Genomic DNA, 25935 nt, shown 5'->3' with positions numbered 1-25935 from the left:
TAGGGGTCGTGCTGTAAGACCGGAGCAACACCCTACTGAGGCGCACTACTGGTGGCCGGAACGCCGAGGGAGTATCATAACATTCAGCTTCAAGCAATACTCTAAACAGCGGCAGGACAGTCAGTCTAAGGCGGGCTGTCTCACACAAATCACCTATGAAATCTTGGGGGGCACCTTGTGGAGAGGGGCGACTCTAGGGTCCCGGAAGAGCTCCAAGCCTACCCGTCAAACGGGTGCCGTCCCAACCAGAACAACAGGGAGGGACGGAGGATTAGAAGAACATCATTTAATCGAGTTGTGAGGGAACTTAAGAAACAGACACAACGGTTGTGGGGACTTTCCGTAAGCACAGCAGGGGAGGACTGCAACACATAGCGCTAGAAGGAAGGCACCGATTTCCACCTGTGAGGAGAGCTCTGGAGGTGCCATCGGACCGGCCGGACTTGCGCAGCCTGGTGAACCGTATTCTGGACTGAGGACCCAGAGATCTTCAGTAAAGAGGTAAAGAGACTGCAACCTGGTGTCCTCGTTATTTACTGCACCGCACCACCACCACTGTCATCTACACGTATTAAAGACTGTGCGCCCCACGGCAGGGTCACGGACCGGGGCCTAGCCGCCGTGACAACCCCAGAAGCAGAGACCCGTAGGCCCAGTACCGGGTCACCCCTCGGCCCTGCGGTGGTGGGGGGCGCTACAACTTGGCGTCACGAACAGGATCTACTTAAGCCTGAAGAATCAGGTCATGTGTGCCTTGGAACTGTGATTTGTTGTGCTTGGACTGTACTTTATTGCAAAGACTGTGCTGTGCCATTTACCGCCAAAATCCGCCGCCATTGCAGCGCTGAAGAGAGGAGGGGCGTGAAGTAGGCGTAGACAAGCTGGAGAGCGCGAACAGCAATGGCCGCCCAGTCTAAGTATTTCTGTGTCCTGAGGACGTGCCCGTCAACCGCCGAGGTCCGCCTCCTGATCCTGGTTGGAGGGTGGAGACCATGGGGACGGGGCCGCCCACGAAAGAGACCGCGGGAAGAGGACATTGGAGAGAAGGCAAAGATGGCGACACCAGGAACCCCGCGTGGGACTGACCCGATCCGGCATGAGGCTGCGCAACCCGACACAGCCCCAGAAGCGCCGACGCTGCGGGGTCTACGGAACCACCGATGGGCCGACCCCCTTTGCCGCTGTCTGAGGAGTGTGTGGCTGCAGCCGAGGCCCGACAGCTAGCCCGCCGGCTGGAGGCTGATGCCCGCGTGCTTACTTGGCTAGGCCAGCCCACGGAGATCCGTTTGTCCCCAGTGTCCCCTGTTCCTTCCCGCCTGGCCGCGGCTGGAGGTACGCTACAGACGCCGGACCTGAAGATCTTGCCGGACGCCAAACATCTGCGGCGTCTGATGGCAGCATGGCGGAACCGGCCCCAGCCTGCAGCATCGATTGACTTGGTCAGAGCTCCGGAGATCCCGCTGTCCCACTGGGGTGTAGTGGTCTCCTTCAACCCCCGATATGGGCGCGGGGTTATCCAGGAAATCGGGGAGCCGCTACAAATTCATGTGGATCGGGAGGAGGTGGAGCCCTGCAGCGGAAGATTTCCCCGCGACCTGGAGCCAGGTGATGCGGTGACTTACACCAGATGGAGGAGGGCTACGGGAGAGGCTGGCTGGATGGCGCGAGGCGTGCAGCGATGCATTGCCCTCCAGGCTGCTGCCGGAACACCGGAAGAAGATGATCCCGTGGGGAAAGCAGCCGAGCCCGGCCCCGCGGAACCTCGAGAAGCCCGGCCTCGCCGTGCCCCGGAGGAACGTGTGCACCTGCCAGCGAGAAGGGCCTCCCGGCGAGGGATTTTATCGCTGCTGGGACCGGAACCGCTTCCTGGCTCACCAGTGCGATCCGTTGGTCTGGTGAGGCCAGATCGGAGACCACCACAGTAAGATTTTACTGTTCTTTCTTACTTGTAAATAGTTACTGTTTTACTGCTTTTATGTTGCTGCAAAAACCCGTTCAGGGTAAACTTTTAAAGGGATCCCTTTGTTGACCCGGGATCCCTATTGTTTTTGGTTATTTTCTATTTTTCTACGTTACTTCAAAAACTGTGAAATCATGAACAGTGCATGATCCGAACTTTTTGTATATAGTTTGCACCTAATTAAAGGCGCTCCCTACTGGTTTTACTTAAAGAAGGACTCTTTGCGAAGATACCGCACTGGAACCTTTGCTGAGTATGGACTGGTAGCTTGAGAAGATATGCTACCTCACAGAGACTTGGTCCCCTCTTAAAGGGGATGTTCATTTCCCGCACTTCGATAGTAATATTGCTTAAGACAAGTAGCAATAATGTTGATGAGAGAAAAGTGATGATAATGTTTGTACGAGAAAGTTATATGTGTTCAGCTGGTTAATTGTGAAGAAATGTTAATGATGTTATCTGAGAAGAAAAAGGTGAAAGATAGAAGAAGGATGCAGTGGACCCGTAGGGATAGATGTGGTGTCCAGCATGCAAGAAAGAAAGATAATGAGAAGGCTTGATGTTTAGAAGAAAATGCTTGATAATGTTGACAGATAGTTAGGATAGAAGGTAAACCCTGAGTCCTCATAGGAGCCATGTAGAGATGGCTCAGTGCTCTTGAACTGAAAGTAATGTTATGTTCTATACTGTGTATAGTAGTTGAAAAGGCAGAAGGCCCTGGCTGAACGGGGCGGTCCTGTAACAGAAAGGAGAGGCAGTAGGTCTGGTGCCGATAGGACAGGCGGTCCTGCAGATCCAAAGTAGGAGAATGTAAAAGTTAAAATACCTTATAATGTGATTATAGGAAGGTCTTTAGTGGATAGAGAGTGTATGTCCTTAAAGGCAAAGTTAAATTATTGTTCAACAATTTTGCACTTAGTAGAATACCCGGTTGGGTAACAGGAGTTATTTATAACCTGTAATTTATAATGTTAACCATGTTTGTAACGTTTAAGTGTCCTCACCTCCCATAAAGGGAAGCTCTGTTCAAGTATACTTATTGTTATTGCACTCAACAAAATTGTATGTCTTTTTGCTAACTTGTATTGTTGTTTTCTTCCCAGTCCCGGAGTACTGTGTTTAACCAGGGGGGAGTGCAGCGCCCCAGAGTCCTGGTCGTTGCAGAACTGTGGCTCCGCCACTATGGGGAGCTACGGTGCGTCCGATGGCACTGAAGGAGTTCATCTGATCAGGTATCACAGACACCAATACATTTCACAGCTGGGCCTCCGGGGGGAGCTAAGGGTACTATTCATTAGGCCACTCCCCACCATAGTGGGTAAACTGGGGGTCAGGCAGGAAGTTAGATCAGAAAGCTGACTGGATTGGACGAAGCAACACCTGGTGGCAGAGGGTGTTGTGGAGGAAGAGACAGTAGGGTCTCTGTCAGGGGTGGGATCCTGACAGAGGCTTGGCATTGGAAAGAACGTAACGGGTCCGCGCCAGCTCCGGGAAGCGGCGGGGCCCAAGAAAGGACTAGAAGCGAGATAGATTGTGCTGAGTGAGAAACGAGATCAAGCGATAGGAGAATACCAGTAGGGGTCGTGCTGTAAGACCGGAGCAACACCCTACTGAGGCGCACTACCGGTGGCCGGAACGCCAAGGGAGTATCATAACATTCAGCTTCAAGCAATACTCTAAACAGCGGCAGGACAGTCAGTCTAAGGCGGGCTGTCTCACACAAATCACCTATGAAGTCTTGGGGGGCACCTTGTGGAGAGGGGCGACTCTAGGGTCCCGGAAGAGCTCCGAGCCTACCCGTCAAACGGGTGCCATCCCAACCAGAACAACAGGGAGGGACGGAGGATTAGAAGAACATCATTTAATCGAGTTGTGAGGGAACTTAAGAAACAGACACAACGGTTGTGGGGACTTTCCGTAAGCACAGCAGGGGAGGACCGCAACACATAGCGCTAGAAGGAAGGCACCGATTTCCACCTGTGAGGAGAGCTCTGGAGGTGCCATCGGACCGGCCGGACTTGCGCAGCCTGGTGAACCGTATTCTGGACTGAGGACCCAGAGATCTTCAGTAAAGAGGTAAAGAGACTGCAACCTGGTGTCCTCGTTACTTACTGCACCGCACCACCACCACTGTCATCTACACGTATTAAAGACTGTGCGCCCCACGGCAGGGTCACGGACCGGGGCCTAGCCGCCGTGACAACCCCAGAAGCAGAGACCCATAGGCCCGGTACCGGGTCACCCCTCGGCCCTGCGGCGGTGGGGGGCGCTACACATGCTCATTGTGGGAAAAGCAGGACTTAGTCCCTGAAATGCCTGCTCGCCGCTGAACAGTGCTGGCTACAAGGGCAGAGCCTGGATAGCTAGCAGTACCCAAGCACACAGTATCAGCTTAAGCCAGACGCTGGGATCGATGTCTCTGCTGAGCAGGTTCCACTGTGGCTGGAGGAGAATGGGAGACCGCAGTGGACATGGTTCAAGATTCCCCCTGTGCAGCGGCGGGAACTCGACACCTAACACCGTATCCTGGTTCTAGCAAATCATATGATTATTACTATTATTTATTTATATAGCACCATTGATTCCATGGTGCTGTACATGAGAAGGGGTTGCATCAAAATACAAATATCTCTTACAGTAAACAAACTAACAATGACAGACTGGTACAGAGGGAAGAGGACCCTGCCCTTGCGGGCTTACATTCTAGAGGATTATAGGAAAGGAGACAATAGTTCGGGGGTTGCAGTAACTCTGATGGTGTTGAGTTGACTGCGCGGTCATCGCAGGTTGTAAGCTTTTTTGAAGAGATGGGTTTTCAGGTTCTGTCTGAAGGATCCAAATGTGGTGGATAACAGGACGTGTTGGGGCACAGAATTCCAGAGTATGGGGGATATTCGGGAGAAACCTTGGATGCGATTGGGTGAGGAGCGAATAAGCATGGAGGAGAGAAGGAGGTCTTGGGAGGACCAGAAATTACGTGAGGGAAGATATTGGGAGATTAGTTCGGAAATGTACGGAGGACAAAGGTTATGGATGGTTTTGTAGGTCAATGTTAGTAGTTTAAACTGGATATGCTGGGAAATTGGGAGCCAGTGAAGGGATTTGGAAAGAGGAGAAGCTGGAGTGTAGTGAGGAGAGAGATTAATTAGTTGGGCAGCAGAGTTAAGGACAGACTGGAGGGGTGCAAGAGTGTAGAAGGTAGGTCACAGAGGAGGATGCTGCAGTAGTTGAGGCGGGAGATGATTAGGGCATGCACAAGCATTTTGGTAGAGTGAGGGTTGAGGAAAGGACTGATCCTGGAAATATTTTTGTGCTGGAGGTGACAAGAGTAGAGTTGAGCGACTTTCATTTTTTTAAGATCGAGTCGGGTTTTGTGAAACCCGATTTTGTCCAGAGTCGAGTCGAGTGCAGTCGGCCGATTATCGCTAAAAGTCGGGGATCGACCGAAACACGAAACCCAATGCAAGTCAATGGGGAAGCATAGTCGGCAGTGAGTGGAGGCCAGGAAAACACCTACAGTGCCCATTTTAATGCCAAAAACATCCATTCTTGTTTCTGAAGCTTGTCAATCTTAATTAACTTTATAATAATAGTTGGGCATAGGGAATTGGGGGTCATTTGGCAAAAGTTGTGGGGGGAGTAGGGCCGGCTCAAGTTTTTCGTGGGCCCAGGAAATGCGGACTACGTCACGGCGGTGTTGCAGGGAAAGGTAAGTATTTCAACGTTGCAAGTGCTGTGATCCTGAGCAAGCAGGGGGGGCCCACTCGTTCGCATTGGCACTGGCACAGGGCCCCTCAAAGTACAGCGATGTGTGTTTGCATGGCGGGGGCGCCTCCCACCAGCAGCGACACTTTTGCGTACTCTGAGGGGCCCTGTGCCAGTGACGTCGCCAACGAGTATGCCCCCCCACCTGATGAAGGAACCTGCACTTTCATCTGCACCTTCCTCTCTGTCCCTGTGTAAGGTGGTATAACATGCGGGAAGGGGAACCTTACTTTCAGCAGGGTCAGATTCTGGCTGTGTAGAGTATAAGGGGAATGTAGTGGTCTAGGTCAATGTACCAGCAGACTCATCTAGCAGTGGCTGGGCAATGGGCAGGATGAGGAGGAAACAGATATAGGGCCAAAGAATAAAGTAGGCTAAATGCAGTTCAAAATTGGTAACAGGACTAAACAGGCGGCATTGCTTTGTTCAGTGGAGTAGCAAACCCAAGAGCAGCAGACACTGTTTCAAGGGCATAACCACACTAGTAGGCCAAATGCAGTTTAATATCTGATAGTATAGGGCGAAAGCCAGAATGTGGAAGCTCAGCTTTGTTCAGTTGAGGACAACACCAGGCAGGGGCAGACAGACACCTTTAGTAGGCCGGAACAGCCAATTTTTAAAAAAAACAGCAGTTAGTAAGAGGCAGAAGGTAGAAGCTCAGCTTTATTCAGTTGAGGACAACACCAGGCAGGGGCAGACATTCACCTTTAGTAGGCCGGAACAGCCAATTGCATTTTTAAAAATGGTAATTTGGAACAGAAGGTTGAAGCTCAGCTTTATTCAGTTGAGGACAACACCAGGCAGGGGCAGACAGACACCTTTAGTAGGCCGGAACAGCCAATTTTTTAAAAAAACAGCAGTTAGTAAGAGGCAGAAGGTAGAAGCTCAGCTTTATTCAGTTGAGGACAACACCAGGCAGGGGCAGACAGACACCTTTAGTAGGCCGGAACAGCCAATTGCATTTTTAAAAATGGTAATTTGGAACTGAAGGTTGAAGCTCAGCTTTATTCAGTTGAGGACAACACCAGGCAGGGGCAGACAGACACCTTTAGTAGGCCGGAACAGCCAATTGCATTTTTAAAAATGGTAATTTGGAACTGAAGGTTGAAGCTCAGCTTTATTCAGTTGAGGACAACACCAGGCAGGGGCAGACATTCACCTTTAGTAGGCCGGAACAGCCAATTGCATTTTTAAAAATGGTAATTTGGAACAGAAGGTAGAAGCTCAGCTTTATTCAGTTGAGGACAACACCAGGCAGGGGCAGACATTCACCTTTAGTAGGCCGGAACAGCCAATTGTATTTTTAAAAATGGTAATTTGGAACAGAAGGTTGAAGCTCAGCTTTATTCAGTTGAGGACAACACCAGGCAGGGGCAGTCAGACACCTTTAGTAGGCCGGAACAGCCAATTTTTAAAAAAAACAGCAGTTAGTAAGAGGCAGAAGGTAGAAGCTCAGCTTTATTCAGTTGAGGACAACACCAGGCAGGGGCAGACAGACACCTTTAGTAGGCCGGAACAGCCAATTGCATTTTTAAAAATGGTAATTTGGAACTGAAGGTTGAAGCTCAGCTTTATTCAGTTGAGGACAACACCAGGCAGGGGCAGACAGACACCTTTAGTAGGCCGGAACAGCCAATGGCATTTTTAAAAATGGTAATTTGGAACAGAAGGTAGAAGCTCAGCTTTATTCAGTTGAGGACAACACCAGGCAGGGGCAGACATTCACCTTTAGTAGGCCGGAACAGCCAATTGCATTTTTAAAAATGGTAATTTGGAACAGAAGGTTGAAGCTCAGCTTTATTCAGTTGAGGACAACACCAGGCAGGGGCAGACAGACACCTTTAGTAGGCCGGAACAGCCAATTGCATTTTTAAAAATGGTAATTTGGAACAGAAGGTAGAAGCTCAGCTTTATTCAGTTGAGGACAACACCAGGCAGGGGCAGACAGACACCTTTAGTAGGCCGGAACAGCCAATTTTTAAAAAAAACAGCAGTTAGTAAGAGGCAGAAGGTAGAAGCTCAGCTTTATTCAGTTGAGGACAACACCAGGCAGGGGCAGACAGACACCTTTAGTAGGCCGGAACAGCCAATTGCATTTTTAAAAATGGTAATTTGGAACAGAAGGTTGAAGCTCAGCTTTATTCAGTTGAGGACAACACCAGGCAGGGGCAGACAGACACCTTTAGTAGGCCGGAACAGGCAATTTTTTTAAAAAACAGCAGTTAGTAAGAGGCAGAAGGTAGAAGCTCAGCTTTATTCAGTTGAGGACAACACCAGGCAGGGGCAGACAGACACCTTTAGTAGGCCGGAACAGCCAATTGCATTTTTAAAAATGGTAATTTGGAACTGAAGGTTGAAGCTCAGCTTTATTCAGTTGAGGACAACACCAGGCAGGGGCAGACAGACACCTTTAGTAGGCCGGAACAGCCAATGGCATTTTTAAAAATGGTAATTTGGAACAGAAGGTAGAAGCTCAGCTTTATTCAGTTGAGGACAACACCAGGCAGGGGCAGACATTCACCTTTAGTAGGCCGGAACAGCCAATTGCATTTTTAAAAATGGTAATTTGGAACAGAAGGTAGAAGCTCAGCTTTATTCAGTTGAGGACAACACCAGGCAGGGGCAGACATTCACCTTTAGTAGGCCGGAACAGCCAATTGCATTTTTAAAAATGGTAATTTGGAACAGAAGGTTGAAGCTCAGCTTTATTCAGTTGAGGACAACACCAGGCAGGGGCAGACAGACACCTTTAGTAGGCCGGAACAGCCAATTTTATTAAAAAAAAGCAGTTAATAAGAGGCAGAAGGTAGAAGCTCAGCTTTATTCAGTTGCAGCTTCTTGGCAATAATATAAAGAAGACGCGACAGGACAACACTCGGTGGATGCCATATCTGTGTTTTCAATGGAAAAAAACCTTTCAGTTAACTACTTGCAGGAGCAAGTTTTTGTAGCTGGTGGACAATTTTTTTAAAAAAAAGCAGTTAATAAGAGGCAGAAGGTAGAAGCTCAGCTTTATTCAGTTGCAGCTTCTTGGCAATAATATAAAGAAGACGCGACAGGACAACACTCGGTGGATGCCATATCTGTGTTTTCAATGGAAAAAAACCTTTCAGTTAACTACTTGCAGGAGAAAGTTTTTGTAGCTGGTGGCCAATTTTTGTACTGTACCAGTTTTTTGTTGTATGTGTTTTTGTTTTTAATGTTAAAATGTCTGCATTTGATATCTCTCCAGTATTTTCTTTTTTATAAGCAAAATACTGCAGTTTTACATCGGTTACATGGATACACAGGCAGCTTGGTGGTGAGTGGAGGAGTATTTAAAGTAGGGACCGCAGACAGGCTATCAAAGGCCTAAAATAACAAACAATAGGCTCATGGCAGCTTTACAGCGGTTACATGGATACACAGGCAGCTTGGTGGTGAGTGGAGGAGTATTTAAAGTAGGGACCGCAGACAGGCTATCAAAGGCCTAAAATAACAAACAATAGGCTCATGGCAGTTTTACAGCGGTTACATGGATACACGGGCAGGCAGCTTGGTGGTGAGTGGAGGAGTATTTAAAGTAGGGACCGCAGACAGGCTATCAAAGGCCTAAAATAACAAACAATAGGCTCATGGCAGCTTTACAGCGGTTACATGGATACACAGGCAGCTTGGTGGTGAGTGGAGGAGTATTTAAAGTAGGGACCGCAGACAGGCTATCAAAGGCCTAAAATAACAAACAATAGGCTCATGGCAGTTTTACAGCGGTTACATGGATACACGGGCAGGCAGCTTGGTGGTCAGTGGAGGAGTATTTAAAGTAGGGACCGCAGACAGGCTATCAAAGGCCTAAAATAACAAACAATAGGCTCATGGCAGCTTTACAGCGGTTACATGGATACACAGGCAGCTTGGTGGTGAGTGGAGGAGTATTTAAAGTAGGGACCGCAGACAGGCTATCAAAGGCCTAAAATAACAAACAATAGGCTCATGGCAGCTTTACAGCGGTTACATGGATACACAGGCAGCTTGGTGGTGAGTGGAGGAGTAGTGCAAGGAGTGTCTGTCCCAGTACTCCCAAAATATAAATAGATGTTAATGTCTCGCAAAACAACCAAAACAAAAAAAAAGGTGGCATACTTAGGTACAGGGGTGGGCTCATCTACTGAGTTTCTGACATAGTAATTTGGCAGTAACTATTTAATGGTGCCAATATAGGACACAGACACAGACTACTTTAAGTTGCATCATAGATGTCTACAAATTTGTATTGTCAGTGCCAGACATTGAATGATGTCAGCGAATAGACTAAAGATTGGTGGAGCTGTGCGACATAATTTTGCACGTGGTAGAGCACATTTTGAGCTGGGGTAGGGGGGAACTCTCTTGAGGCCGGCGGGACCGCCCCAGGGCCCCTCATGTTACAACGGTGTGTCTGACGTTGGGTGCGCACCACCACCGCCAGAGACACTACATTGTACTATGAGGGACCCAGTAGCAATGCCGTCAACCAAAAGCGAGCACACCCACCTCTTCAGACAAACAGCAGTCTCACGGGTGCTTGCGCCAAGTCGCGATACCACGGCCCCGTGTGGGGAGTTTTGCCATTTAGGGAGGTGTAAACATGTCGTATGCTGTACAATCAGCTGCAGCAAATTAGACATTAGAAAAGTAATTCACAGGCAAGAGCTTTTCATAGGAAAGCTAGGTGTCGGCCGGGCAAGGTGGGGCAAAAGATTTCGAAATCCAGTTGTGGTTCATTTTAATGAATGTTAGATCGTCAACATTTTGGGTAGCCAGACGAGTCCTTTTTTCGGTTAATATTGAACCTGCAGCACTGAATACTCTTTCTGATAGGACACTTGCTGCCGGGCAAGCAAGCTCCTGCAATGCATATTCTGCCAATTCTGGCCAGGTGTCTAATTTGGAGGCCCAGTAATCAAATGGGAATGACGGTTGAGGGAGAACATCGATAAGGGATGAAAAATAGTTAGTAACCATACTGGACAAATGTTGTCTCCTGTCACTTTCAATTGATGCAGCAGTACCTGTCCTGTCTGCGGTCATAGCAAAATCACTCCACAACCTGGTCAGAAAACCCCTCTGTCCAACGCCACTTCTGATGTGTGCACCCCTAACACTCCTAGTCTGCTGCCCCCTGGAGCTCGTGTGAGAACGATCACGTGCGCTGTGTGCTGGGAATGCCTGAAGCAAACGGTCAACAAGAGTTGATTGTTTGGTTGCTAATATTAGTTCCAAGTTCTCATGTGGCATAATATTTTGCAATTTGCCTTTATAGCGTGGATCAAGGAGGCAGGCCAACCAGTAATCGTCATCGTTCATCATTTTCGTAATGCGTGTGTCCCTTTTTAGGATACGTAAGGCATAATCCGCCATGTGGGCCAAAGTTCCAGTTGTCAAATCTCCGGTTGTGATTGGTTGAGGGGCAGTTGCAGGCAAATCTACGTCACTTGTGTCCCTCAAAAAAACAGAACCCGGCCGTGACACGCAACCAATTTCCTGTGCCCCCGGGAAAGGTTCGGCATTAAAAATATACTCATCCCCATCATCCTCCTCGTCCTCCACCTCCTCTTCGCCCGCTACCTCGTCCTGTACACTGCCCTGACCAGACAATGGCTGACTGTCATCAAGGCTTTCCTCTTCCTCTGGTGCAGACGCCTGCTCCTTTATGTGCGTCAAACTTTGCATCAGCAGACGCATTAGGGGGATGCTCATGCTTATTACGGCGTTGTCTGCACTAACCAGCCGTGTGCATTCCTCAAAACACTGAAGGACTTGACACATGTCTTGTATCTTAGACCACTGCACACCTGACAACTCCATGTCTGCCATCCTACTGCCTGCCCGTGTATCCTCCCACAAATAAATAACAGCACGCCTCTGTTCGCACAGTCTCTGAAGCATGTGCAGTGTTGAGTTCCACCTTGTTGCAACGTCTATGATTAGGCGATGCTGGGGAAGGTTCAAAGACCGCTGATAGGTCTGCATACGGCTGGCGTGTACAGGCGAACGTCGGATATGTGAGCAAAGTGCACGCACTTTGAGGAGCAGGTCGGAGAACCCAGGATAAGTTTTCAATAAGCACTGCACCACCAGGTTTAAGGTGTGAGCCAGGCAAGGAATGTGTTTCAGTTGGGAAAGGGAGATGGCAGCCATGAAATTCCTTCCGTTATCACTCACTACCTTGCCTACCTCAAGATCTACTGTGCCCAGCCACGACTGCGTTTCTTGTTGCAAGAACTCGGATAGAACTTCCGCGGTGTGTCTGTTGTCGCCCAAACACTTCATAGCCAATACAGCCTGCTGACGCTTGGCAGTAGCTGGCCCATAATGGGACAACTGGTGTGCAACAGTGTCATCTGCCGATGGAGTGGTTGGCAGACTGCGTTCTGTGGAAGAGCTGTAGCTTCTGCAGGAGGACGAGGAGGAGGAGGAGGAGGGGGTGCGAACGCCTACAGCCAACTGTTTCCTAGACCGTGGGCTAGGCACAACTGTCCCTAAATTGATGTCGCCTGTGGACCCTGCATCCACCACATTCACCCAGTGTGCCGTGATGGACACATAACGTCCCTGGCCATGCCTACTGGTCCATGCATCTGTAGTCAGGTGCACCTTTGTACTCACAGATTGCCTGAGTGCATGGACGATGCGCTGTTTAACATGCTGGTGTAGGGCTGGGATGGCTTTTCTGGAAAAAAAGTGTCGACTGGGTAGCTCGTATCGTGGTTCAGCGTACTCCATCAGGGCTTTGAAAGCTTCGCTTTCAACTAACCGGTAGGGCATCATCTCTAACGAGATTAGTCTAGCTATGTGGGCGTTAAAACCCTGTGTACGCGGATGCGAGGATAAGTACTTCCTTTTTCTAACCAGAGTCTCATGTAGGGTGAGCTGGACTGGAGAGCTGGAGATCGTGGAACTTTCGGGTGTGCCGGTGTACATGGCAGACTGAGAGACGGTTGGAGACGGTATTGTTTCCGCCGGTGCCCTAGATGCAATATTTCCTCCTACAAAACTGGTGGTTCCCTGACCCTGACTGCTTTTGGCTGGCAAAGAAACCTGCACAGATACTGCCGGTGGTGCGGAAAATGGTGGCCTTACAGTGACGGAAGGGATGTTGCGTTGCTGACTAGCTTCATTGGCCGAGGGTGCTACAACCTTAAGGGACGTTTGGTAGTTAGTCCAGGCTTGAAAATGCATGGTGGTTAAGTGTCTATGCATGCAACTAGTATTTAGACTTTTCAGATTCTGACCTCTGCTTAAGCTAGTTGAACATTTTTGACAGATGACTTTGCGCTGATCAGTTGGATGTTGTTTAAAAAAATGCCAGACTGCACTCTTCCTAGACTCGGATCCCTTTTCAGGGATTGCAGACTGAGCTTTAACCGGATGGCCACGCTGTCCTCCAACAGGTTTTGGCTTTGACACGCGTTTTGGGCCAGATACGGGCCCGGCAGATGGAACCTGTTGCGATGTTGATGCCTGCTGCGGCCCCTCCTCCACCTCCGCTTCTGAACTACTGCCGCCTGCACCCTGTTCCCCCAATGGCTGCCAATCGGGGTCAATAACTGGGTCATCTATTACCTCCTCTTCGAGCTCGTGTGCAACTTCGTCTGTGTCACTGTGTCGGTCGGTGGTATAACGTTCGTGGCGGGGCAACATAGTCTCATCAGGGTCTGATTGTGGATCTGTACCCTGAGAGGGCAATGTGGTGGTCTGAGTCAAAGGAGCAGCATAGTACTCTGGCTGTGGCTGTGCATCAGTGCACTCCATGTCAGAATCTACTTGTAATGGGCATGGCCTGTTAAATGTTTCACTTTCTAAGCCAGGGACGGTATGTGTAAAGAGCTCCATGGAGTGACCCGTTGTGTCGCCTGCTGCATCCTTCTCTCTTGTTGTAGTTTTTGCTGAGGAGGACAAGGAAGCGACTTGTCCCTGACCGTGAACATCCACAAGCGACGCGCTGCTTTTACATTTACCAGTTTCGGAAGAGGAGGCAAAAGAGCTAGAGGCTGAGTCTGCAATGTAAGCCAAAACTTGCTGTTGCTGCTCCGCCTTTAAAAGCGGTTTTCCTACTCCCAGAAAAGAGAGCGTTCGAGGCCTTGTGTAGCCTGACGACGAAACTGGCTCCACAGCTCCAGACTTAGGTGGAATATTTTTATCCCCACGACCACCTGATGCTCCACTACCACTACCATCATTACCAGCTGACAATGAACGCCCACGACGACCTCTTGCACCAGACTTCCTCATTGTTTTAAAATCTTAACCAAAGTAACTTTATTTGTTGCTGTCAAACAACTTACACGGTGAGCTATAACTTCAGTATGATTTCAATATCCCTTAACAGGTTGGTGAGACCACAAGGAAAATCAGGCACAATGTTACACACTCTGTTTTCTGTGGCACAAAATCACAGAGATGACACACACGCAGGACTGTCACTCAAGCACTAATGTCAATATTAATCTCCCACCTAATTTATTTTTTATTTTTTTTCAGGGAGACTTTAGAAACCAAATAATATTAAAAAAACCAAAAAAATAAATAGCCTTTCTATGGCCCACTGAATGAGAGAGAGAGGTGGCACACCCAGGAGTCAAGACTGGCACACAAGCTGAAAGGGCAATATTACTCTCCCACTGTTTTTTTATTTTTATTTTTTTTTCAGGGAGACTTTAGAAACCAAATAATAAGAAAAAAAATAAATAAATAAATAGGCTTTCTATAGCCCACTGAATGAGAGATAGCACACACAGCAGTGGCACACAAGCCCTGACTGAGGCCAATATTTTTCTACCACTGATTGATGTAGTGTTTTTGTGTTGAGGTAGATTTTAGAACACAAATCAAGGAAAAAAAAAAATGCTTTCTATGGCCCACTGAATGAGAGAGGTGGCACACCCAGGAGTCAAGACTGGCACACAAGCTGAAAGGGCAATATTACTCTCCCACTGTTTTTTTATGTATTTTTTGTTTTTTAAGGGAGACTTTAGAAACCCAATAATATTTTTAAAAAAAAATAAATAGGCTTTCTATGGCCCACTGAATGAGAGAGGTGGCACACCCAGGAGTCAAGACTGGCACACAAGCTGAAAGGGCAATATTACTCTCCCACTGTTTTTTTATGTTTTTTTTTTTTTCAGGGAGACTTTAGAAACCAAATAATATTAAAAAAACCAAAAAAATAAATAGGCTTTCTATGGCCCACTGAATGAGAGAGAGGTGGCACACCCAGGAGTCAAGACTGGCACACAAGCTGAAAGGGCAATATTACTCTCCCACTGTTTTTTTTTTTTTTTTTTTTTTTCAGGGAGACTTTAGAAACCAAATAATAAGAAAAAAAATAAATAAATAAATAGGCTTTCTATAGCCCACTGAATGAGAGATAGCACACACAGCAGTGGCACACAAGCCCTGACTGAGGCCAATATTTTTCTCCCACTGATTGATGTAGTGTTTTTGTGTTGAGGTAGATTTTAGAACACAAATCAAGGAAAAAAAAAAAAATGCTTTCTATGGCCCACTGAATGAGAGAGGTGGCACACCCAGGAGTCAAGACTGGCACACAAGCTGAAAGGGCAATATTACTCTCCCACTGTTTTTTTATGTATTTTTTGTTTTTTAAGGGAGACTTTAGAAACCCAATAATATTTAAAAAAAAAATAAATAGGCTTTCTATGGCCCACTGAATGAGAGAGGTGGCACACCCAGGAGTCAAGACTGGCACACAAGCTGAAAGGGCAATATTACTCTCCCACTGTTTTTTTATGTTTTTTTTTTTTCAGGGAGACTTTAGAAACCAAATAATATTAAAAAAAAACAAAAAAATAAATAGGCTTTCTATGGCCCACTGAATGAGAGAGAGGTGGCACACCCAGGAGTCAAGACTGGCACACAAGCTGAAAGGGCAATATTACTCTCCCACTGTTTTTTTATTTTTATTTTTTTTTCAGGGAGACTTTAGAAACCAAATAATAAGAAAAAAAATAAATAAATAAATAGGCTTTCTATAGCCCACTGAATGAGAGATAGCACACACAGCAGTGGCACACAAGCCCTGACTGAGGCCAATATTTTTCTACCACTGATTGATGTAGTGTTTTTGTGTTGAGGTAGAATTTAGAACACAAATCACGGAAAAAATAAATAGGCTTTCTATGGCCCACTCAGTGAGAGATGGCACACACAGGGATGGCACTGTAGCAGAAATGCCAATCTTAATCTCCCACAAAAAAAAAAAAAAACAGGGACTGTCCTACAATTACTATCTCCCTGCAGTAATCTAAGCCAGGTATGGCAGGCAGCAATAGGAGTGGACTGATGCACAAATTAAATAAAAAGTGTGGACAAACAAAAAAGATAGCTGTGCAGAAAGGAACAAGAGGATATGTGCTTTGAAAAAAGCAGTTGGTTTCCACAGTGGCGTACACACAGCAATACAGCTATCACGGAGCCTTCTAGGGCAGCCCAATGAGCTACAGCGCTGAGGAAAAAAAAAAAAAAAATAGCTTCCACTGTTCCTGCACACCGAAGGTGGTGTTGGACAGTGGAAATCGCTACAGCACAAGCGGTTTGGTGGTTAGTGGACCCTGCCTAACGCTCTCCCTGCTTCTGACGAAGCGGCAGCAACCTCTCCCTAAGCTCAGATCAGCAGCAGTAAGATGGCGGTCGGCGGGAACGCCCCTTTATAGCCCCTGTGACGCCGCAGACAGCAAGCCAATCACTGCAATGCCCTTCTCTAAGATGGTGGGGACCAGGATCTATGTCATCACGCTGCCCACACTCTGCGTTCACCTTCATTGGCTGAGAAATGGCGCTTTTCGCGTCATTGAAACGCGACTTTGGCGCGAAAGTCGCGTACCGCATGGCCGACAAGAACAGGGGTCGGATCGGGTTTCATGAGACGCCGACTTAGCCAAAAGTCGGCGACTTTTGAAAATGATCGACCCGTTTCGCTCAACCCTAGACAAGAGGTGGCAAGAGTTTGGATATGCGGTTTGAAGGACAGGGCAGAGTCAAGGGTTGCTCCAAGGCAATGGATTTCCAGGACAATGGAAAGTGTGATTTCATTTATTGTGATAGATAGATCGGGTAGGGAAGATATGCGAGGTGGTGGAAAGATAATTAGTTCAGATTTGTCCACATTGAGCTTGAGGAAGTGAGAGGAGAAGGAAGATATGGCTGACAGACTGTGGAATTCTGGACAGCAGATAGGTGACATCTGGAACAGAGAGATAGATCGGAGTGTCATCAGCATATAGATGGTACTGGAAGCCATAGGACTTTATGAGTTGTCCCAGGCCAAGGATATAGATTGAGGAGAGAAGGGGTCCTAGGACAGAGCCTTGAGGGATACTAACAGAGAGAAGGCAAGGTGAGGAGGTAGTGTGGGAGTAGGAAACGCTAAATGTGCGGTTGGTAAAGTATGAGGAGATCCAGGATAGGGCAAGTTCTTTGACAACAAAGGAAGAGAGGATCTGTAGTAGGAGGCAGTGGTCAACTGTATCAAAGGCAGAGGACAGGTCATGAAGGAGGAGTATAGAGAATTGTCTGTTAGCTTTGGCTGTAAGTAAGTCATTAGTAAGTTTGGTCAGGGCAGTCTCAGTAGAATGCTGGGGATGGAAGCCAGATTGTAGGTTGTCGAAGAGGGAGTTAGATGCAAGAAATCCCACTTATTAAACCTGACAGGGCACACCTGTGAAGTGAAAACCATTCCCGGTGACTACCTCTTGAAGCTCATCCAGAGAATGCCAAGAGTGTGCAAAGCAGTCATCAAAGCAAAAGGTTGATACTTTGAAGAACCTAGAATATAAGACATTTTCAGTTGTTTCACACTTTTTTGTTAAGTATCTAATTCCACATGTGTTAATTCATAGTTTTGATGCCTTCAGTGTGAATGTACAATTTTCATAGTCATAAAAATACAGAAAAATCTTTAAATTATTATTATTATTATTATTTATTGTTATAGCGCCATTTATTCCATGGCGCTTTACAAGTGAGGAGGGGTGTCCAAACTTTTGAACTGTACTGTATATATATAGACTGTATATATGTTTTCATGAATATTTGAGCCCATGGATCCATTATATGTCCATTTTGCAAGCCGGCGAGAAAATCTCGCCGTACGGATGAAAAATGGATGCCATACAGAGGTTTACGTGTGCAAAATACGCAGCCACACCCTGCCTACAGATGACATACGGATCACTGTTCAGGGAACATTTCTGTGTATTTGGTCTGTAAAAAACGGATCGTATTTTTATACGTTGTGTGTGACTCCAACCTCAGGGCGTATGTCAGTATGGTGAGAGTAAGTGTGGAGGAAGAGAAATAAATTTAGTACATTTATTAAAAGTGGTTAGTCGTACCTTCTGTTCCTTTCTGGTTATTTTTCTGGGATATTTCTGCTGTATACTTAAAGAGCCATACTTATGGAGCCAGACCATGGTCAGAAGGACCTGGGACTCACAATTTATAGCAACCTAAGTGCACATAAAATAGGCCAGGTGTGATCAGGAGGGAGGGGCAGCAGGGAGACTGATCGCAGACACAGGAGGGGAGAGAAATTAGAAGTCAGAAAGGCTAATTATGCAAATTGTCTCTTCAGAGAGGAAGAGAGCTAGAACTCTAGTGCCACCTATTGGAAGGTGGCAATCCTACAAGTTAATGTTGACCCTTTAGCGAGCCTTGTCACATGACTTAGGATAATAGCCAAACCAGAATCTCAATTTGCAGACACTGTGTTTCGGGGTACTGCCCCTCATCAGTGCAAAGCGGAGATCTGGTTTGGCTGTTTCAGAGGTGTCAGACCGTTATCCAAGAAGTATTGCTTCTCCTTGCGGAGATCGACACACTAAGCATGCCGAGATGAGGAGACTTAAAGCCGCAATGCTCCTCTGGGTAACATGCTAATAATGCAAATTGTCTTTTAGAGAGGTAGAGAGCTAGAACTCTAGTGCCACCTATTGGAAGGTAGCAATCCTACAAGTCAATGTTGACCCTTTAGCGTGCCTTGTCACATGACGTAGGATAATAGCAAAACCAGAATCTCAATTTGCAGACACTGTATTTCAGGGTACTGCCCCTCATCAGTGCAAAGCGGAGATCTGGTTTGGCCGTTTGAGAGGCGTCAGACCGTTATCCAAGAAGTATCGTTTCTCCTTGCGGAGATCGACATGCTAAGTATGCCGAGATGAGGAGACTTAAAGCCGCAGGAGACAATTTGCATAATTAGCATATGACCCAGAAGAGCATTGCGGCTTTAAGTCTCCTCATCTCGGCATACTTAGCATGTCGATCTCCGCAAGGAGAAAGGATACTTCTTGGATAAAAGTCAGAAGGGAAAATGCAAACAGGAGATAGTCAGACCCAAATGGACAGATAAAGCCAAATTTGTGTTGGCATCAAGGAATTAGGGTGAGAAACATGCAGGAAGAAAAAAAAAACTTAAACATAGTTGACAGCTCTCTAGTCAGTAAATTTTGCATGCCCCGCTGATCTTGCTCCAAATCTCCAAGACATAGTGAGCTAGAATATTTCTTTATTCATGCAGACAGCAAAAGTAACATATGGGGGAGATGAGTGCAAGACTTTGGAACAGGGCATGACTACAAAAAAAATAGCTGTGTGCTTGGCATGCCGCAAATAATTTTTTATTCCAGATGTTTGCCTCGGAAAGTTGGCAAGTATGACACAAAAATATGCCATTGTACCAATAAATTAAAGCTGCATATTGTGGGTGTATAACAGTTTTGAACTGCAATTTTACACTAAAAGAGCCCATCTCCTGGATAAGATTATACAAATTTTGCAATCAAAATTAAAAGGGTTAATGTTGATTCATTAGTACATTTGATCTTTCATTAGAATTCTTAAAGCTTTTAGGAGCCAAGTGAAATCTACTATATAATTGTCTAAGGGTATGTGTCCACGTTCAGGAAACGCTGCGTTTTTGACGCAGCGCTGAGCCGCAGCGTCAAAAACGCAGCGTCCAGATGTTACAGCATAGTGGAGGGGATTTAATGAAATCCCGTCTCCACTGTGCAGGAAAAAACACATGCGTTTTTCCCGTGAAAACGCACATGCGGTGCGTTGTTTAAGAACGCAGCATGTTGCTACAATGAGCAAAACACGCAGGAACACCGCAGGTGACCTGCCAGTGACCTCAGGTGCATTTTTGGTCAGGATTTTACTTGCATAAAATCCTGACCAAAGCCTGAAGCAAACCTGAACGTGGACACATACCCTTAGGGTCACTTCCGTCTTTCTGTCTGTCTTTCTGTCTGTCACGGAAATCCCAAGTCGCTGATCAGCGACAGGCACAGTCCGGCCGCGAAATGGCCACTCCCTACTCCCCTGCAGTCAGTGCCCCCTCCATACTCCCCCCCAGTCAGCGCTCGCCACCCACATAGCGTTGTAGCAGTCCTTTAAACTGACTGCGTTACACCGCGGCATAGCGCGGTGTAACGCAGTCTGTTAACGCTGCTATTAACCCTATCTGATGAACTTTTTACTATTGATGCTGAGTATGCAGCATCAATAGTAAAAAGATCAAATGTTAAAAATAATAAAAGAAATTAAAAATCGTGCTATTCTCACCTTCTAGCGGCTTTCCCGCTCCTCACGATGCTCCGGGCCATGCATTGTGGTCTCGCGAGATGATGACGTAGCGCTCTCGCGAGCCTGCTACGTCATCATCTCGCGAAACTGCAATGCATTCTTGGGACCGGAGCGTCGCGAGGAGCATCGGTAAACACCTTGCCTGGATCCGGGGGCCGCCGGAGGGTGAATATATAACTATTTTTTATTTATTTATTTATTTTTTAACGGGGATATGGTGCCCACACTGCTATATACTATGTGGGCAGTGTTATATACTATGTGGGCTGTGCTATATATTACGTGGGCAGTGTTGTATACTGCGTGGGCTGTGTTATATACTGCGTGGGCTGTGTTAGTGTTATATACTACATGGGCTGTGTTATATACTGCATGGGCAGTGTTATATACTACGTGGGCTGTGTTATATACTACGTAGGCAGTGTTATATACTATGTGGACTGTGTTATATACTGCGTGGGCTGTGTTATATACTACGTGCCTGTGTTATATACTACGTGGGCTATGTTATATACTATGTGGGCTGTGTTATATATTACGTGGGCTGTGCTATATACTACGTGGCTCCTATATACTACGTGGCTGTGCTATATACTACGTGGCTGTCTGTGTTACGTGGGCTGTGCTATATACTATGTGGCTGCTATATACATACATACATATTCTAGAATACACGATGCATTAGAATCGGGCCACCATCTAGTCATTAATAATTTGCCTGTGATCAGTATGGAAGGAATGACCATTGGATGATTAAGAAAAATCTTGGAGCCAGATTCAGTGCTATTAATGACTACTAATGCATTCTGCTTGACTCTTGTAGAGCGGCTCTTAATCATGATTTTCATGTTCCGGTATAGGTGTTGGACCACAAATCACAACATGGCATTCTGGTGGATTCTACGGTCTCCTGTGTTCCTTGCTATACTGGTAATTCATGGTAGAAATGATACCCCATACGATTGCCATATTACAAAAGAATGTGCAGCTTACTTTTTTAAGGGTTAAAAAAAAGGAGCTTATATTACTGAAATGGTGCCCTTTCTGGGACTTATAAAGGAAAGGCCAGTAAAGAGCTATGAATGAATGCCAGAACGTGCAACAGAAGTAGCTACTTTATCTGAGTCTTTGAGGCATGAGAAATTGTGTCTACTGAGCTTACAGGTTTCAGTGGTGTATCATGCATGCTATATTTGGCTGAGTGTGCATGTGTTTGCATTTGGCAGGGGACAGTTGGTAGGCCTCCATACAAATAAGATACATGGACACTTTAAAAGATCCACATTTGGAGACATGACTGAGTTTTTTCTCACCTGCAGCACAGATTCATCTCACTGTCCTAGTCTTATTTCTTAGCTGCCGTGCTAGCACCCATCTATGACCAGCATGGTAACCCAGTGACCTATTAACCGTGACCCAGAGATAAAATGCTCAAACACTGGGATGTAAGATGGCGCAGTTCCAAGTCATCTAGTAGTCACTACTACTCCTATTACTAGCAGTAGTCGATTTACGTACAGCGATCTTGTGATTCAGAAAATGTATGTGATGATGCCATTTTTTTCACATACAATTAATTTATAATTATAACTGACAAGTGCAATATTGTTTAGAAACAAAAGAAAACACATTGAAAATTAAATGGTTATTCCTGCAATATTAATCATCATTCAATGGCTTAAATTCCCAACATAAATACAGTTATCAAATGCAATCAATTTCCAAAAGTGCGCGTTTCTCCAGATATCATCGACTGAAAATCTGCTTTTTCGATGGTTTGCTTCCTGGTTTCCCATAGGTACGTCCTGTACTATTTTCATGACAGGTCGCACATGCTCAGCGTATTCCTGGGTATCCTCGTCTTACTTTCCAGTGACACCGCTGATTGTACCGTCCTCTAAACACAGGGTGGTCATGGGCACTATTTGCCGGCTGTTGTCAAAGAAGGAAAAAGCTGTCCTTCTCTACATCTGTGCCACTCCGCTATGTAATAGAAGAAGCAAAGTAGGTGTCAAAACTCAGTTGCTAGGTATCCCAAGACCAGGGGCGCCTTCCCTGTCCCTAATGCTAGGGGCGCCCTAGCTCACCCTGTTCTCCGGTTTACTTCTGATGGTGAAGATGCTGAGGCCACGTACCTTGCCTTAGCTCCTGAATCCGCCCTCAGTCAGAGGGGAGTAGTAGTGTACCATAATACACCAACCAGACTTAACAAGGTAATATGAACAGGGGTAATGAAAAATTCCAAACATAGAAATATACTCACACATATAACAGACAAAGCCACCGGGGAGTGGAGGATGGGGTTAAACCAAAGTATGAGAAGAAAGGGAATTATCACACACCCAAAACCTAGCAACAGTCACAGATAAATAACCAAACATTTTCTCCTTAAATAACCAACAACAACCTCCAGCCATGCAGCAAAAGCTACTCTGACAATTAGTGCTAGCCAGGGGCCAGACTATATAGGAGATGGGAGTGGCTAACAGTGCACAGCTGAGAGTCTAAAGGCTCCAGGAGCTCTCAACAGAGCAGATTAACCCCTGCACTGCCAATACAAATTTACACTGTTTAAAATAAAGGTGAAGTGCTTCTCATCAGTGCAGGAGTAGGAGAGATCAGACGCTGCGGTCTTCTGGCTCCTCTCTATCGCAGTAAACCCGTGACAGCTGGACTACTAATTACTAAACCAAAGGTTTTCCTCATTAAAAGCATGAACAATTCTGTCCATATTTGGTATAATGGAGACCTCCTACCTATAATTACAAAGTACAACTGGGCCTTTATCTACACTGTCTAACAGATAAACTGTCAGCACACAGTTTTCATTTTTTAAACAACGCTGCAAAATGAAAGCTGCACTGTGACTGGTTGCTATGGGCGACAAAGAGCCAGGGGAGGATACATTGGGAGAATATACCCAAAACACATACAGAGCTGAAGAATGGAGTATTAGAAACCTTGTGGTCCCCAGGGACCACTAGCAGATCCTGTGAGCAGAGGGAGGAGTAGCTAATGTTATATGTGCATGGGCGAGAGCAAGGAGCCAGGAGACGAAGCAGAGGGTTGTGGGAAATGTAGTTCACAGTGGTCACATTGGTAGCACTGAAGGACCTCATGTTGCCCCAGAGAAGTACCCCTAAAAATGTAAAGGGAATCTGTCCGTAGGATCAACCCTCCTAAATTGTCTACATAAGTAGGCAGGCCTAAAAAGTTTATTAAAATGATATCTTGATATTTACAATCTGATGTCTTATTCCTGAGATATACACTTTTTTTTGTAAATAATCTCTTAATATCTGTGGGGAGAACACTGATTTGCATGAGAATCTGCCCCAGAGCTTATTTTAAATGAAAGGGGGAGTTACCAGTGTGAGACATGTAGATCAAGAGAACAGGCTGTCAGTCATTATATGTCTCACACTGTTAACTCCCCCTTTCATATGTTCAGAATTCCTGTGTTAAAAATAATAGAAACAGGCTGTACTGAACCTCCCTCCATTGCGCCTCTGCCGCTGATCCGGTAATTGTTCACCGGATGCAGCAATGACATCATGTCAACAGCGTGCCTGGGTTGTTGGTCCTGGAAAGAGTGAATATCAGTTGTATTTATTATTTGTAACATTAACACATTATAGCATGCAGGATGATGACAGGGAAATCATTCAGTTGAAGAAATGTTGATTTTTGGGGGGTAAATTTACTCTACTGTTGAACTCATCATGTAAGGGAATCTATGACTATTCAAAAAAGAAAAGAGGGAGAGATAGGAGACCTGCCTAATGTTACATTTTAAAATATTTGTCTTGGATACATAGCCATTTATGATAATCTTAACTATTGGAAGTGAATGCAGTAACTTTACTCAGTTAAAAAAAACTGTGCCAAAGCCCTTCTTAACAATGACTGGCTATAAAAAATTAATTTACTACAATTGAATGCTTTCGAGGCATTAAATTCCATAATAGACCTTAAAGTCTTTTAAAATGATCTGATGTTGAACAGTTTCTCATAAAACCACAGAACTCTAGCACATACTGTCACATCAGAATTTAGGTGGGAGATCAGGTGATAAGAAACCAATGTCATTAGATCCGTCCTTAGGGATCTGGCTATTTCTGGCTTTCCTCAGTTAGGAGGGAGAAGATCTCTTTTGCAATGTATCAATAATGACCTTCAGTAATAGCACCACTAGAACCTCACAATATATATTTTTAAATCTGCTTCTCTAATCTATCATTACCAGATGAAAAGATCCATTGTTTCCATATTTCAGTGTTATGTCTTGTTGCATATCAGCAGGATGACGACCTAGTGACGAGATTGCCTGGTCAGCTAGGTCCATTATCTTTGTGTGACATTCTTTTCAGGAACCAGTTCCCATTGTTTCTGCTTCAGTCACTGGGAGGCACTGAGCCTTTGTTACAGGTGACATGAAGTGACATCGTGTGGCCCTATGTGATTCTCTGGGACTTCTGGTGCAGTACTGGCTGTGAGCTGTCTTTGGTTTCTCGCTGTTAACCCTGGACGTTGTTGCTGGCTATTTAAGCTCCAGAATTTCTGTTCACCATTGCCAGTTATAGTTCTCCTAGAGCTGGTCCACATGTGTTTGTCTGTCTTTGTCCTGCTAATATTTTTCTGTTATTTGGCCTTGGCCAATATTCTGACCATCCATGTGCCTCCTGGTTTTGTTGTGGCTTTCTGACCACTCTTTGCCTGCCAGATGCATGAGCTAGGGTACCACACACACAGCCCCATGACAATTTGCTGGTCTTTTAAACTAAACCAAAGTAGTTTATGTCAATGTAGTTTATGTCCTTCAGCATTCATCTCCAGGGCCAGACTGACACAGTAATGGGTCCCAAAACCTAAACTGAAGACAACACCATTTGGAGATGATGCTGTAGTCCATCACTTATCAATAGGTTCTATTTCTATAAATTGATTCATGACTAACATATTACACCTTATTAATTAAATATTGTGTTTTACAATGATAAAACATAGATTATTATGCTGTGCACATGTTCTGCATAGATGGAGAACATCCTCTCACAATCCTTTCGTTCTTGCATGTCCAAGTAACCTTAATGACACCTTTCACCTGTCTGACTATGTTTTCCTATTTCTTTCAGATCAATTTCTTAATATTCATGCGGATTATCCAGATTCTGTTGTCCAAGATGAGAGCTCATCAGATGAGGTACACAGACTATAAACTCAGGTGAGAGACATGTGAGCTCAGCATCATGATAGCATTGCTAAGACACTAAGGGACGTTATGTTCACAACTGAAGGATTAGGTATTATGGGAAAACACCTATGTGTGTGACGTACAAATCCATGTCTCATACAGTGTCTCTCACCAGGTTGGCCAGGTCAACACTCACCCTGATCCCTTTGCTCGGAATACACGAGGTGGTATTTGCATTGATCACAGATGAAACTGCACATGGTACTCTGAGGCTGGTTAAACTCTTTTTCGACTTATTCTTCAGTTCATTCCAGGTAGGTAGGTTCTGTAGATCTCTTTCAGTCTCCAATTCCTAGCAGAACCTCACAACATTGCTCAATGTTTTCTCCGC

General features: G+C 45.8%; 1 protein-coding gene across 1 annotated transcript in view; it reads left to right on the top strand.

Annotated features, from left to right (window-relative positions):
* GCGR (glucagon receptor) overlaps positions 1-25935 on the top strand; it is a 172020-nt gene that overhangs the window by 130529 nt on the left and 15556 nt on the right. Inside the window, exons 10-12 of the mRNA XM_077251326.1 lie at positions 21211-21280; positions 25486-25574; positions 25720-25858. Coding sequence (XP_077107441.1) covers positions 21211-21280; positions 25486-25574; positions 25720-25858 — 298 coding nt within the window. The remainder of the gene's footprint in view (positions 1-21210; positions 21281-25485; positions 25575-25719; positions 25859-25935) is intronic.

This window comes from Ranitomeya variabilis, chromosome 4 (genome assembly GCF_051348905.1).
Source record: "Ranitomeya variabilis isolate aRanVar5 chromosome 4, aRanVar5.hap1, whole genome shotgun sequence".
NCBI lineage: Eukaryota > Metazoa > Chordata > Amphibia > Anura > Dendrobatidae > Ranitomeya > Ranitomeya variabilis.
Note: the sequence above shows the minus strand (reverse complement) of the source record. Positions and strands in the feature narration are given on the sequence as shown.